Source organism: Ursus americanus, chromosome 14 (genome assembly GCF_024610735.1).
Source record: "Ursus americanus isolate L20-20 chromosome 14, mUrsAme1.1.p, whole genome shotgun sequence".
Taxonomy (NCBI): Eukaryota; Metazoa; Chordata; class Mammalia; order Carnivora; family Ursidae; genus Ursus; species Ursus americanus.
Window position 1 is genome coordinate 56,141,903 of NC_142140.1, and position 20,671 is coordinate 56,162,573.

General features: G+C 60.3%; 1 protein-coding gene across 1 annotated transcript; it reads left to right on the forward strand.

The window, feature by feature from the left end:
• The first annotated feature begins 107 nt into the window (after positions 1-107).
• LONP1 (lon peptidase 1, mitochondrial) lies at positions 108-20,602 on the forward strand. Its single transcript, XM_045776702.2, has 18 exons — positions 108-570; positions 3,350-3,438; positions 4,119-4,238; positions 5,632-5,863; positions 7,618-7,679; positions 8,243-8,372; positions 8,829-8,912; positions 10,150-10,370; positions 11,178-11,316; positions 12,208-12,386; positions 14,436-14,523; positions 14,946-15,068; positions 15,152-15,268; positions 17,698-17,838; positions 18,159-18,324; positions 18,812-19,029; positions 19,122-19,286; positions 20,237-20,602. The coding sequence occupies exons 1-18, from the start codon at positions 136-138 to the stop codon at positions 20,411-20,413; spliced, it is 2,886 nt and encodes a 961-aa protein (XP_045632658.1). The 5' UTR covers positions 108-135; the 3' UTR covers positions 20,414-20,602.
• The last annotated feature ends 69 nt before the right edge of the window (positions 20,603-20,671 follow it).

Consider the following 20,671-nt stretch of genomic DNA (forward strand, 5'->3'; position numbering starts at 1 on the left):
CTTTCCGTTCCGGGTCACGCCCCCCCCCCCCCCCCCCGCCAAGCGGGCCCCTGGACACGCGCGGGATTTCACGTGCGCACTAGCCGGGCGAGAGGAAATGACGCAAGTCCTGTGCGTCGCCAGAATGGCCGGGCCATGGCGGCGGGCACAGGCTACGTGCGGTTGTGGGGCGCTGCGCGATGTTGGGCGCTGCGGCGGCCACTGCTGGCCGCCGCCGGAGGGCGGCTTCCGACTGCCGCTGGAGTGTGGTTGCCTAGAGGCCGGCGGGCCTGCGACGCCGCGCCTCCCTGGGCGCTGTGGGGTCGAGGCCCCGTGGCCACGGGCCAGTGGCGGGGACTTTGGGAGGCGAACAGCCGCGGCGGCGGCGGCGGCGCATTCTCCAGCGGCGAGGATGCTTCCGAGGGCGGCGCGGAGGATGGAGCCGCGGGCGCGGGGGGCAGCGCAGGGGGTGGGGACGGCCAGATCATAACTGCGCTGACTCCTATGACGATTCCGGACGTCTTCCCGCACCTGCCGCTCATTGCAGTCACCCGCAACCCGGTGTTTCCGCGCTTCATCAAGATTATCGAGGTAATGAGCGCCCCCGCCGTGGCCTCCAATTCCCCCAGCTCTGCAAGCAGCGGGTTGGACCGAGGGATCCTTGAGCACCCTCATATCACAACTTTTTCCAGGCATGAAGTTTCTTAAAAGTTGGAGTTCGAGTCCTTGTTTTCTCACTACTTTGGTGAACTCGAGCCAGATTCTTCCCCCTTTCAGATCCCTGATGAACCCAGTGAGTTTAGGACTGCCCAGTTAGAGTCCTAGTCATAGAAATCTCCGATGCTGGGAAGGACCGGACCAGAGAACAATCTTACGGCCCAGTTACTTTTCTGCGGGTTTTAGTAAATGTTTCGTGACACTCTCCCTCGGGGCGGTTTGCAGTGTGGTTGCGAGTCCCTTTGGGATCAGGACTCATTCCTCCCTTAAACATTTCTTGACCGCTTACCACGTGCCAGGTACGGTTCTTAGGGATACAACAGTGAACAGGACTGATAAAAATTCCTGTTTTTGGAGCTTACGTCCTAGCGGGATACAAGAGGCAATAAATAAGATTAGTAAGTAAATTACGTGTTAGGAGGCAAGACTACCATAGGGATAATAAAGCCAGGAATAGAATACAGGAGGCATAGGAGGAAGGTCGGGTACAGATGTTCTTAGAGGGATGCAGCCATGGTTTATTCATTCAGTAGAGTGTTCTTGACCTCTTGCTATGTAGCAGGAACTGGGGATACAGCAGCAAACAAGTCATATGCAGTCCCTGTGCCTAAGGAACTTGTATTCTGGTGGAAGAGACATTAAGCAAGATCATTTCAGACTAAGAGCCAAGGGGGTGGGGATGATGGACTGGGGTGATGTAATAGAAAGCAACATGAGTGCAAGGAACTTGAGTTTTTAGAGTAGGAAGGACCCAAATGCCTCCCTCCCCTCTATTTTTTAAAACGTGGAAATTAGAGTCCTTGGTGAAAGGTTATCTGTTAACTGAGCAAGGTCATATGATGAGTCAGCCTCTGCATTCACTCTCCAGCCTCTCCCTCATACTCTAGTCTTTGCTAAACAAATCTCAGGACTGGAGGAGCCGCTCCCACCTCCTCTCCCACCTGCTGATTGCGTGTGTCCGCGCTACTCTTCAAGGGCCTTCCTTGGTTTTGAGTAGTGGTTACTTGCAGGCCCCAGAGCCTATGGGTTCATATCCTGGCTCCACCATCCATAGCTCCTTCACCTTCAGAAAGCTGGTCCTCTGGGCCTCCATTTTCTCATCTGTGAAATGGGCATCATTATCATACCTCAGTTCTTAGAGCTGGTCTGGGAGGTAAGTCAGAGGAATAGCCTAATATCTAAATCAGAAGCTGCTGCTATTGTTTGCAGTATGATACACTCCTGACATTTCAGAAGCTTGTCCTGGAGGCCTTTTTCCTGTCCTTGACCCTAGCCGACCTCTAGGGCCAGGAGTGTTCAGCTACGGTCTCTTCAGTCCTGCAAAGGGGCAGATGCCTCTTGTGCCCTGTGCCCAGAGAGATGATTCCTCCTGGAGGTTCTGTCTGCCCACCCGGAGTTAGCCAGGAGGGTTAAATGAATCGCTGTGGAAAGCGTGAGACTGACACATGGTATGCACTGTATTTCTGTTTTTGTTACCTTGTCAGCGGCAACAAGGAGTCCTGCCAGGGGGAGGAGGCAAGAGCTAAGATGCAGCAGCTGTTATCAGAGAGGAATTAGGGAAACTTCCATGGCCGTGGGTAAAGGTTTCTGAACCTGTTGGCAGAGCTCTACTCCTGATTCTGTGGTTGACACGGGCTGTGGCTAACTTGTCCCTGTAGTTTCTCCCCTTATTAGTGGCCTCTCAGTATAGATCAGTGGCTCTTAATTTGTGGTGGGTCATGTATCCGTCCTGATGGCTGTCATGGACCTTTTCTCTGGGAAAAATACATCCGTAGGGTCAGGAATTCTGCACCACAAGTTAAGAGCCCCCGTTAAGAGATGAGTTAGAACACTGGTTCTCAAACTGTGGTGCTGAGGCCAACAGCATCGGCATCACTTGGGAGCTTGTTTGAAATGCAGATTCTCAGGCCCACTCCAGGCCTTCTCTGTCAAGAAACTCCAGGGCTGGGGCCCAGCCATCTGTCTAGCAAGTCCTCCAGGTAATTCCAATGCTACTGAAGTTTGAGGGCCCTTAAGTGTAATCAGAGTCTGGCGTGGGAATCAATGCCCGCTGGAAGGAAATCACTTGAGTCTTACAGACGTCTGTGCACCTGCTCCATCAGATGTTCCCTAGAAGATATTAACCCTCTTTCTGCCATTGAAATGACATCAAGATGATGCGTTGTCATCCTGGGGCTTTCAGTCCTTGACGAAAAGGATGTAGATGTGATTGGGAAATACTTGAACCCAAATTGGAGGAAGTTGCCAGCCTGTGGGATGGGCCACAGTGGAATTACGCACATTTAGTGTTGTCCTTCTGACATTGATAAAAATCAGAGTAGTCTAGATGTTCAAGTGAAGACAGTTCACCTCTGACAAGCTCTTGAAATTGGAAGTTAAATCAATTTCTTGGTTCTGGCCATTGTTCTGCTTCAAGTTTTCTATAGAGAGTGGGGGAAACCACCAGGGAATGCAGCCCTGTCAACCTGTCCACTACATTCTCTACGCCTTTGTGTGTGTGCTTTTGGTTTGGGACTTCCTGGACTGTGTTGGGTAGCGTCCTGGGTCAGGTTAGCATAGTCTGGAGAATAATCTACAAAACGCTAGAACTACTGTCAAAATGTCAGCTAGAAAACCTGCCCTGCGTTTCACTTTGGGATCATTGTCATGCTAGGTTAAAAATAAGAAGCTGGTTGAGCTGCTAAGGAGGAAAGTCCGTCTCGCCCAGCCATATGCCGGCGTCTTTCTCAAGAGGGATGACAGGTAAGTGTAACTTTTCCTTCATGCCTTCGTTGAAGTTGCCCTGGAGTGTAGCTCACCACAAGTCCTGCTCCATAGAGTAGCCTGGACCTCTGACCTTTGACCTGGAAGGAATCAAGCAAAACCTACGGAGCACAAGGCCAGGAGCCGAGCATACTTTTTTAGTCTGGGCTGAAGACCTGGCTCAGCTCTAGGTTTCATGTATTGTCAAGTTGCAGGGGTGGGGGTGGTGGGTGGAACTTCGCCTCCAGGACCTTTGGTGGTAACCCCACCTGTGAGGTCGCTTCAGAGCAGAGCTAGCGGGGCAGATAGTACAGCTCCAGGTACATCCACCTTGACTCCAGGTGGGAATTCGTTCCACTTCTGAGTTAGAAGGTCTGTTCTAAGCAGGCTCTGTGGCGGGAGGCGTGGAATGAAATCCCTTCTGTCTGGGCCTGTCTTTACAGCTGACTTAGCCCAGGAGCTGCGCACCCGTGTGCCTGGTGGCAGCCGCCAGGGGCCGCCCTTAGCTGGCAGGCACTCTGCGGGGCTCTGCGGCACCTGTGGGAGCGAGGGGGTTGCCCTCGGTTTTCAGTTGAGGCTGGCAGGGTTATTTCTCTTCTCTTCCTCCTCCCTCTTCACCCGAGACATCCCACTGAGAATCAGGGCCTGTGACCATGTACCTTTGTGTCCCTGACCCTTAGCAACGAGTCTGACGTGGTCGAGAGCCTGGATGAGGTCTACCACATGGGGACGTTTGTCCAGATCCACGAGATGCAAGACCTTGGGGACAAACTGCGCATGATTGTCATGGGACACAGAAGGTGAGGGGCCCCGAGTGAGTGGATGGTGCAGGAGCAGAGGTGCTGAGTGTCCCCAGGTTCTGGTATCAACCATCCTTCTTGCTCAGCCCTACGGCCTTGTCACTGCAGGGGCTAGGTGAAAGCTGGAGATGGTGGAGACAGGTCACCTCCGGGTCCCTCTTGTTAAAGTGGCAGTATGGGTGGTCAGTGACAGGTTGTATCTTTTACGCACATGACTCACAAAAGCATCACAAGCGTGAACTAGCAGGTTGCCTCGTGTCGCATGTTGAAGTGTGTCTCGGGGTCTGCTGTTCACAGTGGGCGTGCTTTTCCCCAGGAGCCTTGTCTGCTTCTGCCTGCAAATCCTGCTGGATGCCCAGCTTAGTGTTGTGGTTTTTCACTCAGCCAGACCCATTTCCTCGTCAGAAAGGCAGCACCCCCAGAACACACTCGGGAAACGGGGTGTGTTAGGCGCTGATTCTGTGAAAGGTCCTGGTGGTGGTCCCACCACACGAAGCCCCTGCACCCGTCTTCATCTGCTCACGTTAGAGGAAGGAGGCTGCTGCTCTCTGCTGGGGGCATGTGTGAGCTGGAGGGAGCAGAAGATGCAAGAAAATGAATAAAAACAGCGGTGGCTACCCAGTGCTGTCCTGACCTGTGAGGGGCCTTACGGAAGGAGTCCTGCTGGCTCCAGGGGCCAGGCCTCCTTTATGCGGTTTGCTGGGGTCAGCCGGGCACTGGGTCCCCATCCCACCAGCTCTCAAGCCGGCCCTCCAGGCAAGGGGACAGTTAGTTACCTCATGTGACAGGAGAGAGCCGAGAGGTGAAGTGGCATGTTTGCATTCACGTCACCTAACCGCTGGTGTCTGCTGGGTACTAGGGTGTGGGCCAGAAATAGGCCTACCCCCTACCCCCAGGAGGGGAAGACGTGAGCTTCAAAGCCGGTCACCAGCTGAATTCTGAAGGTGGTGGGAGCTCTGGGGGGACGCGAAGATGAACAGAGTGAGGAGAAGGCATAGACAGGATGGACCTCACACACAGTGGGCAGGGAGGGCCTCTTTGTGGAGGTGCCCTTGAACTGAGGCCTGAACAACACGAAGGTCGAGGGAGGGACAGGCGGAGTCCTAGAGTCGGGCTGTGCTCGGTGCAGCCAACAACTTGGGATGGGCCCCCGAGCTGGGTGCTGCTGGCTTACCCGTCGGCCTTCAGATGTTCGCAGAGGACAGCGGGGTGTTGGCGTGGAACACGGAATGGCTGGGTCAGCTGGAGGCCAGCTGTGTGCCGGGGGTGGGGGGTGCTAGCCTTGGGGTTCTGAGACAGCAGCTTGGTCTCCAGCTCCCGGGCCCCACGGGTCCCTCTGTGGCCAGCACCAGAAGCCCTGGCAGCTTCATATCTGCCTCGTCTCCGTCTTCAGGATTCACATCAACAGACAGCTGGAGGTGGAGCCCGAGGAGGCCGAAGCCGAGAACAAGCAGAAGCCGCGCAGGAAGGCGAAGCGGGGCAAGAAGGAGGCGGAGGAGGAGCTGAGCAGCGGGCAGCACGTGGAGGTGATGACGGAACCTGCCTCGGGGCCCCCCGGCGAGGTGCTCATGGTGGAGGTGGAGAATGTCGTCCACGAGGACTTCCAGGTCACGGAAGAAGTGAAAGTAAGTCGCTGCCCCCACCCAGGGACCCCCCTGAGCAGGGGACATGCCACCGAGGCTCTAGCCCATTAAAGCCGTCAGGTTCTCGTGGAATGCAAAAAGTGCTCCCCTCCCCCCGAAGTCCTGGGAAGAAATTGGGATCTAGAAGGTAAAGGAAATGTCCTGGGGTCCTTAGCTGCCCGTGAGGGAGGCAGGATTGGAACCTGGGTCCAGCGCCAGCCCCTGTGAGCTGCTCAGGATCCCCTGGCCTTCTTTCCGTACTGGCTCCTTCCCCTCAAGCCCAGGGCTCTGGGAAGGGAGCAGGGCCCACTCACCGTGACCCGCGGCTTCTAGACAAGAAAGCAGCAGCCTTCTGGCCGCCTTGACCCCGGATGCAGGCTTGCCTGCTGTCTTCGTAGCTTATCGAGCCAGCTGTCAAGGTGGTGGGTGATGTCCTTCCACCCGTTCTCCTAGTGCAGGTTAGAGGCAGGGGACCTGTTTCCAGTGGGTGGGGGTGAGGAAAGGCAGAGGTAATCGAAGGCGCCTTACCGGTGTGCGTCCCGGCGTCGTGGGCCTCGCTGGGGAGAACACGCCGTGCGTAGCCAGCCAGCAGCCTCGGTCTGCTCCTGTGGTGCTGTGTCGAACAGAGTTCTGGAGGCTTCTGAGCTTGGCGGGGAAAGCTGGGGTCCATTGGTGATGTCTGCCCCGGGCGCTGGGAGGGGTTTGGCTGCCTCTGCCAGCGGCCCAGGGCAGCAGTCAGACCCACAGGGCCACGCCGTCCAGGACAACTTGCCGTGGTAATGGAAGTGGTCTCTGGTTCTGCGCCATCAGCCCCGCGGTGGTCAGCGCTCGATCTGTGGCTGGTGTGACCGAGGGACGAAACGTCGGGGTTTGTCTTAATTCTGATTTATTTGGATGTGAGGAGCTGCCCCCTGGCTGCTGGACTGGACAGCAGAGCTTTAGTTTCCTGTGAGGATCGGTAGTGGGAGAAAGTGAAATTCACTGATGAGATTCGTAGATGCCGCAGGGAAAAGAATCCGAGAGACTTGAGGCCACACGCTCGTGTTTGTCCGTGCAGGTGCCGCGGGCCTCTAGCTGCCCTCTGCAGGCTCCTTCTGGAAGGTCAGCCCCATCAGTTCAGGGACAAACCCCTAACTAGAGGCTGGGTGCTTGCAGTGAAGGAACGCGTGGTGGCCGCTCTCTCCGTCCCCACCTGTGCCCTCACTGGGGTGTGGTATGCTGGGAGCCGCCTTCTGGAAATCACCAGGTTCCAGTGGTTCACCATAAACTGTCCACGGTCCCGCCGGCAGCATTACTGGCCTCGCTGTGGCAGTGGTGCCTGTGGTATCCACAGCAGAGGGGCCCCTCCACCTCCTCGGGGAGCCAGGACCTGAGGTTCTGGGAGGGGACAGGCTGAGAGCCCTGGTGACTCGCAGGCCCGTCCCCGGACAGAGGAGAATTCAGACCAGGGTGTGCTGAGGTTGAGGAGAAGGGTGTTGGTTGTGAGGCTCACGCTTGAAATAAAGGAATAAAGAAATCCCTTGTCGCCCTTTTTTCCTCAAAATGGCTGACTTTAAGGTCAAGGTTCAGCATGGTGTAAGGAGGTAGGCGTTGGTTTTCATCCTTACTGTCCTGATCCTGAGTCCCTGTGACTGGTGGATTCAGGCTGCGCTCCCGGGCATCTGAGACGATCCCTGGCCTGGGCCAGGCGGGAGGGGCTCCTTGCGCCACAGCCCCTGCTGGCCCCCGGGACCGATGGCAGCCTCCCTGTTCGCCAGGCCCTGACCGCCGAGATTGTGAAGACCATCCGGGACATCATTGCCTTGAACCCGCTCTACAGGTGGGTCTCCGGCGCCGTTCCCCGGTCCTGGTGTGTGGTTGACCCTCGCCGAGGCCCGGCTGGGGTCGGTGGGCCTCTTTCTGCAGCTGGGGTTGCTGGGAGGCTTTCTCAGAGTGTCGTCCTGATAGAAAACCCTGCCAGGGGCAGAGATTCAGGCCCCGGCCTGTGTGAACAGACCTGCCTCCCGTGCGGCAGGCCGGCTCTGTGGGGGGAGGGGGAGGGTGGTGCCTTACCCAGAGCAGGTTCTTTGCCTCCTCCATACCAGCAAGGGCTTGGATTTGCCCGGAAGCCTTCTGTCATCGGCTGGGGCGGAGGGGAGGAATCTCACTTGGGGGTTGCTCCGTGGCTGCTGGAGGGGGCTCGTGTCTGGGCCTGGGGGCGTTAGTCTCACGACTCTAGGACGGGTGGCCCCACTGGTCTGCACCTGGCTCTCCGTGGGCATCCCAGGACGTTGACCATCGCGGCTGGGGAGGGGAGACGCAGGCCAGCGCTCCTGCCAGGGGCCCAGCCCGAGCGGCTGCAGCATCCCCGCGCCCCGTGGCGGCGTCCTCTGTCCCTTCCAGAGAGTCTGTGCTTCAGATGATGCAGGCGGGCCAGAGGGTGGTGGACAACCCCATCTACCTGAGTGACATGGGCGCTGCGCTGACCGGAGCCGAGTCCCACGAGCTGCAGGACGTCCTGGAGGAGACCAACGTGAGTGCACCCCGGCCCGTGCTGATCTGTGTGGCGGCCGGCCTCCCAGCCCGGCTGCTTGTGCGTGGTTCCGCTTCCCAGTCCGGTTCACGCTCACCCGAGTCGGTCAGGCTGCGTGCTGCTCCCTGGTCTGTCTCGCAGCTGCCGGCGTTCCCTCCGCTGGTGCCTTCCGCTCAGCGGGAGCTGTTTTGGGCCATCAGCCTTGTGCTCTGAATGAGCGATGCCACTGCGAACGTTCTCGACCACAGCTCGCAGACGTGCCGGACTTTATCTGTAGGAGGTGTTTGCAGAACTGGGCTTGCTAGGTCAGAGGGGGCTTGTCTCCAGTTGGCGACACGTGGCCAGGTCGCTCTGGCCCGTTTGCGCTCCGTCTGGGAGGTGCCTGGTCCCCCCACACGCTCACCACAAAGAGATGCCAACTTCTGACCATCACTCGCATCTTCCCTTTCTTGGCAGATTCCCAAGCGGCTGTACAAGGCCCTGTCGCTCCTCAAGAAGGAGTTTGAGCTGAGCAAGCTGCAGCAGCGCCTGGGGCGCGAGGTGAGCCCAGGCTGAGGACCCGCCACGCGGAGAGGGCGGCGTGCGGTGTCACTCCGGTTCGGGGCGGGGAAGCCGGCCCGGATGCCCCCCGTCGCGGCGGGGCGCTGCTCTAGCTTCAGCGTCCTGGGAGCATGCTGCACGTTGGGACCCAGCCTCGGACAGGTTGAAGCTCTGTTTCCCCAACGCTCTGTGGTCTGTGGCCCACCTTCCCGATTGTGGGCAGATCCGCGGGCTGCCTGCATTGTCGGTTGCTTACCAGTCGTGCTGTTTTTCAGAATTGACTGGCTTTTTCTGCTTTGCTTTATTTTAGAAAATACTTTCTGGTCACATCTCTAATTGGAAAATTTTTAATACTTGGTTATTAGCTCGAGGCAACTTTTTTTTTTTTTTTAAGATTTTATTTATTGAGAGAGCACGAGCGGGAGGAGGGGGAGGCTCCCCTCTGGGCAGGAGGCCCAACGTGGTCCTCGGTCCAAGGACCCTGAGATCCTGACCTGAGGCGAGGGCAGACGCTTAACCGACTGAGCCGCCCAGGCACCCCCCCCCCCCGTTTTAGTATTTATTTGTGTCTACCCCCAGTGTGGTGCTCAGACTCGTAACCCCGAGAACAAGGTCACATGATCCACCGGCTGAGCCCACCAGGCGCCCCCTGCACAAGGCAGTTCTTACTGCACCTCCGATGGGACTCAGGAATGGGGGTTGTAGGCGGCCTGGGTGCTCGGCGGCCTTGTCCGTCCAGAGGAGCCCTGCGCCCGTGGGAGGTGCCCAGCGTCAAGCGAGCTTCACCTGGTCGCAGTCAGGACTGAAGAGCGAGTCCTCTCCGCTCTTGGCACTGTTTCTTTTTTTTTTTTTTTTTTTTAAAGATTTTATTTATTTATTTGACAGAGATAGAGACAGCCAGCGAGAAAGGGAACACAAGCAGGGGGAGTGGGAGAGGAAGAAGCAGGCTCATAGCGGAGGAGCCCGATGTGGGGCTCGATCCCACAACGCCGGGATCACGCCCTGAGCCGAAGGCAGACGCTTAACCGCTGTGCCACCCAGGCGCCCCCTTGGCACTGTTTCTTTCCAGGCCCGGCTCAGGGAGACTGGGTTCGAGGGGGAGGGAGCGGGTGGCGGCTCTCGGGCTTTCCTTCTGTGTCCGGAGGAAGCCGCGCCCCCGACCCCTGGCAGTCCGCGGACGCGTGTGCGTGCTCCCGTGCACTGAGTGCGCTCTGACCGTGGCCTGTCGGGCCTGCAGGTGGAGGAGAAGATCAAGCAGACGCACCGCAAGTACCTCCTGCAGGAGCAGCTGAAGATCATTAAGAAGGAGCTGGGCCTGGAGAAGGAGGACAAGGACGCCATCGAGGAGAAGTTCCGCGAGCGGCTCAAGGAGCTCGTGGTCCCCAAGCACGTCATGGACGTCGTGGATGAGGAGCTGAGCAAGCTGGGCCTGCTGGACAACCACTCCTCCGAGTTCAAGTGAGCGTCCTGGGGGCTGTGCCCGTCTCTGCGTGGCGTCCACCCTCGAGGGCGGCCCCCTCTCGTGCCTCAGCCAAGCCGCTGACCCGCCAGGGGCCAGGATGCCAGGCCCAGAAGCCGGGAGGGTGGGTCCCTTGGCCACCCTCTGGTCACACTGGGCGCCTGAGAAGCACTTGGCCTGTGACAGTTCTGTCTCGGCGCCGCCGTGCAGAACGCCCTTTTCTTTGTCACCTGTTTCCCAGCTGGAGAACTTATGCTTAGAGAAGTCAGTCAGTGAGCAGGCCCGCTGGGCTGGTGGGTGGGGACCGGGATTTGAACCCAGGGATGTCTGGCTTTGAGCAGGGCTTTCAGCCAGGACCCCTCTCCTTCTGTTCCCTCCTTTGCGTGGCCTGTGAGAGCCAGGAAGTCAGCGTGTCTTCCTGGGGGCTCCGCCTTGCCCCCTGGGTGCGCAGCTCCCAGCCTGGGGTCTCTCTCCCGGCAGTGCTGATCTGCCCCTAGCCAGGCCTGTGTCACGTATCCCCTGGGTGAAGTCCTCTTCCATTTTTACCCCTGCTGCCTCCATGGAACGGGATTCTGAGCAGTCCTCGTGCTCGCTGTGTCTGGGCCAGGAAACGGGCCGAGCCGCTGTGCTGGGGGCTCTGCAGTTCCCACCACGCGGCCTTCGCCGGTTACCGGCTCCGCCAGCTGGGGCACGCTGGCCGTGCTTCATGCGTCAGGGTCAGTGGGCGCCAGTACCGCGGGCTGGTGGCGGCAGTGCTGGGCAGCTGGCCGGGCCCCGCTCACCGGCTCTGGTCTGTTCCCTGGCAGCGTCACTCGTAACTACCTGGACTGGCTGACGTCCATCCCATGGGGCAAGTACAGCAACGAGAATCTGGACTTGGCCCGGGCCCAGGCAGTGCTGGAGGAGGACCACTACGGGATGGAGGATGTCAAGAAGCGCATCCTGGTGAGGCCGCCCGCGCCCCTCCCCTGGGTCCCAGGCCTCCCCCTCCCCCCACCCCATGCCAGTGAGGTCCCCTGCACCCCTCCCCTGGGTCCCGGGCTTCTCCCTCCCCCCCACCCCATGCCAGTGAGGCCCCCTGCACCCCTCCTCTGGGTCCCAGGCCTTCCCCCCACCGTCCCAGTTAGGCCCGCCTGCACCCCTCCCACAGGTCCTTGGGCACAGGCTGCTCGAAGCCGCCTCTGGGCGCCACAGTCCCACCTCCTAGGCATTTGTTCCAAGCACCCAGGGCGGGCACTGAGGGGCTGGGTCTGTCGTGGTCTGGATTCGGGACCTAGGCCTCCCCCATGTTGGTGGGGGTCCCAGAGGAGCCCCTTGGGGAATTTCTCGTCTAGGGTCCAGGAGGGCCTTGGCTGAGGCAGGGCTGGCGGGGGTCATCGGAGGCCGTGGAAGGAGAGGGAGGGCTCCAGGGGGAGAGACTGGCATTGGAGCAGCTCAGAGGTGGCAAGGGCAGCCTGGGCCGGGCAGCCTGCTCCAGGGGCCTCGGGTTTCTGAGGAGGGACAAGAGTAGTGCCTGAGACGACACGAGACGGGCCTGGTTCAGGGCCAGTAGGCCGTGGCTGGAGCAGCGAGAGGGTCGATACGGTCCAGGATGTGGGAGGAAGGGGTTACTACCAGCCTGGCTTGGCGCCCTGGTCACCCACAGTGGGTCACTGCCCTTCCTGGGGCGTGTGAGCCTTCCAGTCAGCTCAGCCCCTCTGGGACAGGCCTCGTCCCTTCCACAGGCCCCAGAGGCTTGAAAGTCAGCGTGACAGTGGTGAGGCTCACATCAGGCAGGGCCCCCGGTCCTGCAGAGAGGACGGCGCGTGTCTCATGGGAGCCCGCCTCTGCCTGCAGGAATTCATCGCTGTCAGCCAACTCCGAGGCTCCACCCAGGGCAAGATTCTCTGTTTCTATGGTCCCCCTGGCGTGGGCAAGACCAGCATTGCCCGCTCCATCGCCCGTGCCCTGAACCGCGAGTACTTCCGCTTCAGCGTCGGGGGCATGACCGACGTGGCCGAGATCAAAGGGCACAGGTAGGCTTGGCCTGGCTCCGTTCCTGTGTGTGTGAGGGGGTGTCAGCGGCGAGCGGTGACCTCTGCTCACGCTGGGCTAAGTGACCGATGAGCGCGGCCATCCACTGACTGCAGGCCTGGCTGAGTCCAGCCGCGCAAACGTTGGCTCAAAACCTTGGCCCCTCAGCCACCAGGAGGGCAGACCACCAGGAGTGTTTCTTCCTCGGCTGGTGCTAGTTCCAGCTCCCATCCTACCCAGTTCAGCTCCCCTGGCTCGGGGGCCAGAGTTCTCTGTGTCCAGGACTGTGGACTGGAGCCAAGGGTGAGGCAGTGTCCCCACTGAGGACAGGGCGGCACGCCAGTGAGGCCTCAGCACCTCTCCTGGGTCTTTGCTCCCCCTCCAGGCCCGCGTCCAGGGTCTGGAAACCGCCGGTCTGTGTGCCGGCGCCCTTCCATTGGGGCGGCCATGGCGTGTTTTCCCGGGGCTTCCCGCCACGCTGGCCTCTGCCAAGGGTGGTTCTTGGAGTAGCTTCCTGGGTAGTTTTGGTGAGACGCAAGTGTGACAGGAGTACAAGGATCGTGTGGGCTGCAGGAGCTCAGAGAAGGCACCTGGAGTGTGGCAGGGCCGTGGAGGCGGGAGTGGGCGGGCGAGGAGCCTCCAGGCTGCGGTGGTGCCGGGGAGGGGTGGGGCAGCCGCGCAGGTTCTTGGCTCAGGGCTGGGGTCTGAGCTGGGAGGAGCTCAGGAAGAAGGGGGGGGGGCAGAGTCAGGCCCTGGCGTCACCTGGGCCCTTGGCTCAGAGAACGCCTGAGAGTGTGGCCAAGCACCATTCACCCAGGCCGAGAAGAGGCCTTGGCAGAGTTTTTAAACAGGTGCATGTCTGTAACATTGCGGGGTGAGTCAGCAAAGGAGAGGGGCCCAAGAAGGCAGGGACAGGTATTCTGTGCTGATGTTGGGTCTGGGATCCCAAACAAGGGTGAGAACAGGGAATTTACTGCTCTTACCCTATTGTAACAGCAGTGACAACCTCTTCTGTCCGCAGCCCTCCAGGGCTTCCTCCTCCCTCAGGGTAAAAGCCCAAATCCACACTGAGGCCTGCAAGGCCCAGCACACCCCGCCCTCTTTGCTTCCTCCCTCTCTCCTCCTTCTTCCCCCCTCACTCACTCTGCTCCAGCCATAGGGGCTTTCAGTATACCAGGCCTAGGCCTGCCCCTGCCCCAGGACCTTTGCACAGGCTGTTCCCACAGACAACCCTCTACTTTCAAATACCCACACAGCTTGCCTCTTCACTTCTTTTGCTCAGAACGTTTCCCTAAGACATTCTGTATCTCCACCTTAACGCCCCTGAAATGGCATTCCAGAGCCCCTGTCCTTCCTTCTCTTTGTAGCGTGTATAAAGTTTATTGAACCTCATAATCTCCTTCGTTTGGTGGGCCATCTGTCTGCCTTGCTGGGTCTTACCTCGCAGGCACAAGACTCGTGTCTGCCTTACTCTCTCTGAGTGCCAGACCCCCGCAGCTGAGCTGGGACAGTAGAGCAAGGACGTGGTCAAGAAACAGTCCAGCAAGTGCCAGCCAGGTCCGGGCCATGGGCCCAGTGACCCCGAGACCTCGGAGGCCATGCTGTGCCTGGGAGGACCTGGGTCGGGGGGACGTTTCTGCCGTCAGCACCTGGCTGCTCCTGATCTCTCTTGTTCTGTTGGGTTGGGCAGTGTGGGCTGGGTTTCACCATCCGGATAGGAGGTGCTGGCTGTGGGGACGGGTCTGAGTGAGACCTGGTGTTGCATCTGTTCCCTGCCCCGAGTCGGAGCTGGGGGACGAGGCCGACATTCCCATTGCTGGAGAGCACAGGCCGTTGGGGTAGCTGTCCGCTTGTGCCAGCCTCCACGCCGCCTCCACATTTCCTGTTGCCGCCGCTCTGCATTTCCCGTTGCCGCCGCTGGGCGGCCCTCCATGGAGGCCAGGTGGTACCCTGAGATCCTGGTGCTGTCTGCGAGCTGGGCCTGTGGGTGCCGGCGTGGCCAGCCCCAGGTGGGCGGGGGGTCAGCCGCTCCTGCTCTGCTCTGCCCCCAGGCGGACATATGTGGGCGCCATGCCGGGAAAGATCATCCAGTGTCTTAAGAAGACCAAGACGGAGAACCCCTTAATCCTGATAGACGAGGTGCGCACAACGAGGGGCTGGGCGCGGCCGGGCTCGGCGCGGACGAGGCAGCGCAGCCTACATTCCCGGCACCCTTCCCCAAGGCCGGACATGGTCCCTTGGGCCTTCCTGGGCCAGAGCTCCAGGCGGTGCCGACCAGGCAGAGTCTGTGCCCAAGATCAGACCCGCGGCCCCCGCCGTTTTGGTCGTTCCCTAGTCACTGGGTGGCCCCGCAGCCGCCAGGCCCCTTCATGACACAGCTTCTGTCCTGCCTCGGAGGACCCATGGCAGCCCACCTGCTTGTGCTCCAGGCTTGCCCAGTGCCCGCCCCTGGTGCGGGTGAAATCTGGTCCCTCCTGGCTCCCTCCCGCCAGGGTGTCTGGTGAGCAGACATGGGGAGCAGGACAGGTGCCCAAACTAGCCGCCTTCTGCTGCCCCTTCAGGTAGACAAGATAGGCCGGGGCTACCAGGGGGACCCCTCGTCAGCACTGCTTGAGCTGCTGGACCCCGAGCAGAACGCCAACTTTCTGGATCACTACCTGGATGTGCCCGTGGACCTGTCCAAGGTGTGTGTCCTGCCAGGGAGCTGGGCCCTGTGGGGAGAGTCAGGGTGGCCAGTCCTCCGGTACCCCCCTGCCGCCTTCCCCAGGTGCTGTTCATCTGCACGGCCAATGTCACCGAGACCATCCCTGAGCCGCTGAGGGACCGGATGGAGATGATCAACGTGTCTGGCTACGTGGCCCAGGAGAAGCTCGCCATCGCAGAGGTGAGGGCAGGACCCTCACCCCAGCTCTGGACAGAAGAGGGTACCCCACTGCAGCTGGGGCTCAAGGCATATTTGAGCACCGAGTGGCAGGCCCCTAACCAGAGCTGTGGCCCTGCTCGGAGGGGGGATGGCCGGGGTCTGCCCACTCGTGGAGTTGTGAGTATTGCCGAGAGCAGAGGTGAGGCCTGCTGTGAACCGCGTAACTGCGCACGTCTGACCCCAGCGAGGGCACTTCCCCACCCCACCCGCTTCTCTGGCTGGGCGTCCAGTAGCTCCCGTTCCGCTCCTCCTGGAGGTGGCGTCCGACTCCGAGGGCTGGGGGCTCCGGCCCACAGGCTGCGCCTGCTTCGGACGCCAGTTGCGCATTCCAGGGCTCGCTTTCCTCTGACCGACTGGCTGGCAGTCAGGCGTTCCCCTGACCTCCCCTTTGGGTTTGATGGTTTGGTGTCACGGCTCACGGAGCTCAGGAGAACAGTTTCCTTCCTTACCAGTTTATTATAAAGGATACAACCAGGGAACAGCCGGAACAGCTGCATGGAGCCCAGCACGGGGCAGGGGCTTCTATGCGCTCCCTGGGCACGCCCCCCTCCCAGCGCCTCGCAGCGGGTCCGCGGTCTCCTAGCTCCACAGTCTAGGGTGTTTCTGGACACTTCATTCCACGTGCGTCGTTGAGTAAATCATTAGCCACTGGTGACTGACTGCACCTGCAGCCCTCTGTGCCTGGGGCTCAAGGGCGAGGCTGACCGTTCCAGCCCTCAGACCAAGGGGCTATTTCATAGGTACCAGCAGCTGCCCCGCTCACCCTACCACTCTGAAAATGCCAGGGTCTTGGAAACTCTTGGGTCCGGACCTGGGATCAGAGACCTACCGAGTACAGATTTTTTCTACCCCACTCTCCTGGGCCCCGGAAGAGGAATAAGGGGGAGAGAGCCTTGAGCGTGATGTTGGCGAGAACACAGTCTCTCCTGGGCATTCCGGGCACAAGGCTACCTGTGCAGCGTTGGGGACTGTGTGCTCGGTCCTGATAGTGTCATGCCCTGCCCCGTTAGTGTGCTGCTCCCTGTCCCGCAGCACACCTGTCCCAGGGGCAGCCTGGGGCCCCTCGGCTGCTTTCAGGGCCAGTGCCCCTTCCACCTGTCTTCCCGCCAGCTGTGGGGCCTCGAGTTGTGACCATGGAACACGTGTCCTAGGCCAAGGGTCACCTGGGATTCAGGTCTCGGTGCATTTCTTAGTTGTTAGCGGTCTCCCTAGGCCCGGGGCTGGATTCCTACCCTAAAGAATGAAGCAGAGAGCCAGATTTCCTTCCAGAGAAAAGGGAGGGTGTTTCTGACCTAGTGTTTTCTTTTTTTTCAAAGATATTATTTATTTATTTGCCAGAGAGAGGGCGGGAGAGAGAGAGAGCACAAGCAGGGGAGCGGCAGGCAGAGGGAGAAGCAGGCTCCCGCTGAGCAGGGAGCCCAGTGTGGGCTGATTCCAGGAGCATGGGATTATCACCTGAGCCAAAGGCAGACAGACACTTCACCGACTGACCCATCCAGGCATCCCGGACCCAGTGTTTTCTTCGTAGGAAGGGGTTGAACACGCTTTTCCCAGAGCTCATCGCAGCCCTCGGGCGCTGGGTCCCAGCCCTTGGGGCCTGACAGCGGCTGCCTGTCCCCTGGGGTGGGAGGGGAGCCAGAGGAGCTCTTGGCTGAGGTAGTTATAGGGGTCCTGGAGCCTCCCCACCCCGCCAAGGAGGGACAGGCTTGGGGACCTGGGCAGGGTACTACTTTTAAACCTTTAAAGGGACAAGAAGAACACGGACTCCCGGAGGCTTCAGGGCCAACCTGTTGACAAACGTACTGACGTGTGTCGTTGTGTCCCCCGTGTCTCAGCTGCCTTCTGCCTCCCAGTTGGTGCTCTGGACTGTCTGTCCCATGATTGCTGTGTGGCAGGAGTCAGGCTGGGCTGTGGGTGAATTGGGAGCCTTGATCTCCCCATTCCTGTGCTCGGGAAGGCGGCTGCTCAGTGTGAGTGGGGTGAGCCCAGGGATCAGGAGAGACCTTCGTGGAGGAGTGGCGTCTTGGATGAGATTTGGAGGCAGGACAGGAGTGGAATCTGGGCAGAGGGTGCAGCAGGAGCAGAGGCCTGGGAGCGTCTGGAGGTGGCAGGCTGGGCATCTGTGGGGGTCCTGGGCCTGCCGTGCTCTCTGCCCAGACTCCCTGGCTCCTTCCCCTCAGGTCTTGGCTTTGGTGTCCCCTCCTGGGACAGCCTTCCCCAGCTCCCCCTGCCCCCAGCTGAGAGGTCTGTGCAGGCAGGTGCTGGGTCCCCCTCCGTCTTTAGCCAGCCGGGGGTCTTGGGAAGGCTCGGTGCTAAGTGGGGGCCACAGGAGAACCACTGGTTCCTGACCCTGAGGCCCAGGGTCCTGATGGCATTTTGTCCCCTGCCAGCGGTACCTGGTGCCTCAGGCCCGAGCCCTGTGTGGCCTGGACGAGAGCAGGGCCAAGCTGTCGTCCGCCGTGCTGACGCTGCTTATCAAGCAGTACTGCCGGGAGAGCGGCGTGCGCAACCTGCAGAAGCAGGTGGAGAAGGTGAGCGGAGCGCAGGCTGCGGCCTGCGGCCTGGAAGACGGGACCCCACTCCCAGGAGTTCCCCAGAGGAGTCCCGGCCACACAGACAGGAGCTGGTGGGAGCCGGGGCAGGGGGTGGGGGGTCCGTGCTTCTTGGGACAGAGAGTCTCCGTGTGGGGAGATGGAACGTTCTGGAGACAGATGTGAATGCATCTGATGCATGGAAGCTGCAGACTTATAAATGGTTGAAATGGTTATTTTGTCTTTTACCGCAATGTTAAAAAACTAAAAACAAGTGGGGTGAGGGGCCCACGCCCACCCTGCTGCCTTGCCCACCCCAGGTGTTACGGAAGTCTGCCTACAAGATCGTCAGTGGCGAGACCGACCTGGTAGAGGTGACGCCCGAGAACCTGCAGGACTTTGTGGGGAAGCCCGTGTTCACCGTGGAGCGCATGTACGACGTGACGCCCCCCGGCGTGGTCATGGGGCTGGCCTGGACCGCCATGGGTGAGCAGCAGATGCCGCCGAGCCCCCCTCCGGGAAGGGAGGCCAGAGGCCAGGGAAGAGGTTGGTCTGTAAGGTGGCATAGTGCCCCACAAGCCTTATTTGGATTGAGGGGAGTCGCTCTGGCCCTGGGGCTGCCACCCAGCAGGGGGCGCCCTTGTCCAGGTGCCCTTGCTCAGCCAGGGCGCAGGGCGGTGCTGTGGGGTGGGGTCTACAAACAGGCTGGCTCGGAATGGCGCAGTGTCTGCTCACTTGAGATCTAAAGGAACTGGGGTTCGGTGCTGTGAGGCTGTGCCTTTGCTGTGTCCACGTCAGCGAGGGCAGCCCAAAGCACGGGTGAGCGGCAGCCCCAGTGGCGGCGCTGCGATGTGGAGAAGCAGGCACCAGGCCAGGGGGAGAGGGCAGAGGGAACGCGGGGTGTCCCCGAGGCACCCTGTGAGGTCGGGGGAGAGGTCCCAGGGTTCACAGCCTCTGCACGCTGGTCTCCCAGGAGGCTCCACGCTGTTTGTTGAGACATCCCCTCGGCGGCCCCGAGACAAGGACAGCAAGGGGGACAAGGACGGAAGCCTGGAGGTGACAGGTCAGCTAGGGGATGTGATGAAGGAGAGTGCTCGCATCGCCTACACCTTCGCCAGGGCCTTCCTGATGCAGCACGAGCCCTCCAATGATTACCTGGTGACCTCGCACATCCACCTGCACGTGCCCGAGGTGAGCCCCCGGCTTCCCCGGCCCCGGCCCCCTGGCGGGTCCCCAGCCCTCATCCAGTCCGCCCACCCCCCCAACCTGCATCTCCCCGCTAGGGTGCGACCCCCAAGGATGGCCCGAGCGCCGGCTGCACCATCGTCACGGCCCTGCTCTCCCTGGCTATGGACCGGCCGGTGCGGCCAAACCTGGCCATGACGGGCGAGGTCTCCCTCACAGGCAAGATCCTGCCGGTGGGTGGCATCAAGGAGAAGACCATTGCGGTAAGTGTCACTTCCTCCCCCCTGGGGTGGGTCTGGACCAGAGGGCGCCCCCCACCCCTGCACCATCCTGTGTCCTTGCACAGCTGGTGTAGGCCTCAGGCAGGCAAGGAAGGGTACCAGCCCCTTACAGACTGGGACTTGGGCCCGAGTGGGGCGGAGTGTCCTAGCTGCCCCTCCCCATAGTGGTCCTCCCCCTCTTCAAGGACATTTCCCTTCTCCGCTGCTCTTAAGTTAGGAGTAGGGTGGACACCTGCTTCCTCTTAAACCAAGCACCGAGAATGGGGGATGCAGAGATAGGTCTGCCCTCATCACACTTGGTCCCATGCTTCCCCCCTCAGTGCTAGGACCCCTGCCCCTTTGTCCAGCCCTCGATCCCCTGCGTTCCGAAACCTGGCCTTATCCGCACCCCCCTTCCCCTCCCACAACCTGCCCACAAGGCAGTCCACCGCTGGCAACAGAGGCTCTCTGCACCTAGCTTTCCTCACTTGAAAAATGGGAGATGGAAGAAAGCAGCACACGCCGTGTCCCTGGACGATGCCTGGTGGCTAGTGGAAAACTTGGTCCCCCAAGGGGGTAGTCGGGCAGCAGCACTCTGGGTGAAATAGGGCCTGATGGTGGGAACCCTGGAGGACTGTGGGCGCAGCACAGACCAGGATCCAGAGCTCACAGGTGCCCTGAGGCTGTGCATCAAGGCCGGGCACGCTCCAGCGCACGCTATCTGTTCAGATCCCATGTACTTTTAGCTGTCAAGCCAGTAAACAGAAGGCCCTGCTTACTGTCATTCATCAGAGAACTGGGGCTCTGGGAGAAGAGGCTCCTGGGAACAGAGGCCAGGAATGGGGTTTGGACTTCCGTTTCCTCAGCTGCAAGACAGGGTGTGCAGGGGAGCCTGGTCGGGGCCAAGCCGTCCCAACTGACCTGCCTGCGCCCCCTCTCCCCGTGGCCCCCAGGCAAAGCGTGCTGGAGTGACGTGCATTGTCCTGCCAGCTGAGAACAAGAAGGACTTCTATGACCTGGCTGCCTTCATCACGGAGGGCCTGGAGGTCCATTTCGTGGAGCACTACCGCGAGATCTTCAACATCGCCTTCCCCGAGGAGCAGCCAGAGGCCTTGGCAGTGGAGCGGTGACGGCAGCCCAAGCTCTGCTGGCACAGACGGGCCCAGCTGGGCCAAGGTGGCACTGGGGCCAGGAGCTCTGGGCCGCTGAGCCACCAGGAGGCTCAGCAGAGGCCCGAGTTGAAGGACCTCAATTACGGCTTAATCACGGTGTCTGCCATATATGAACTATTTAATTATGATTAAAACCCCTTTCCAGTACTGCTTGGCTGCTTGCTCTCTGTGCACCACCCTGCCCCTCGCCATTGCTCAGGAGGGCTCACCCCTCTT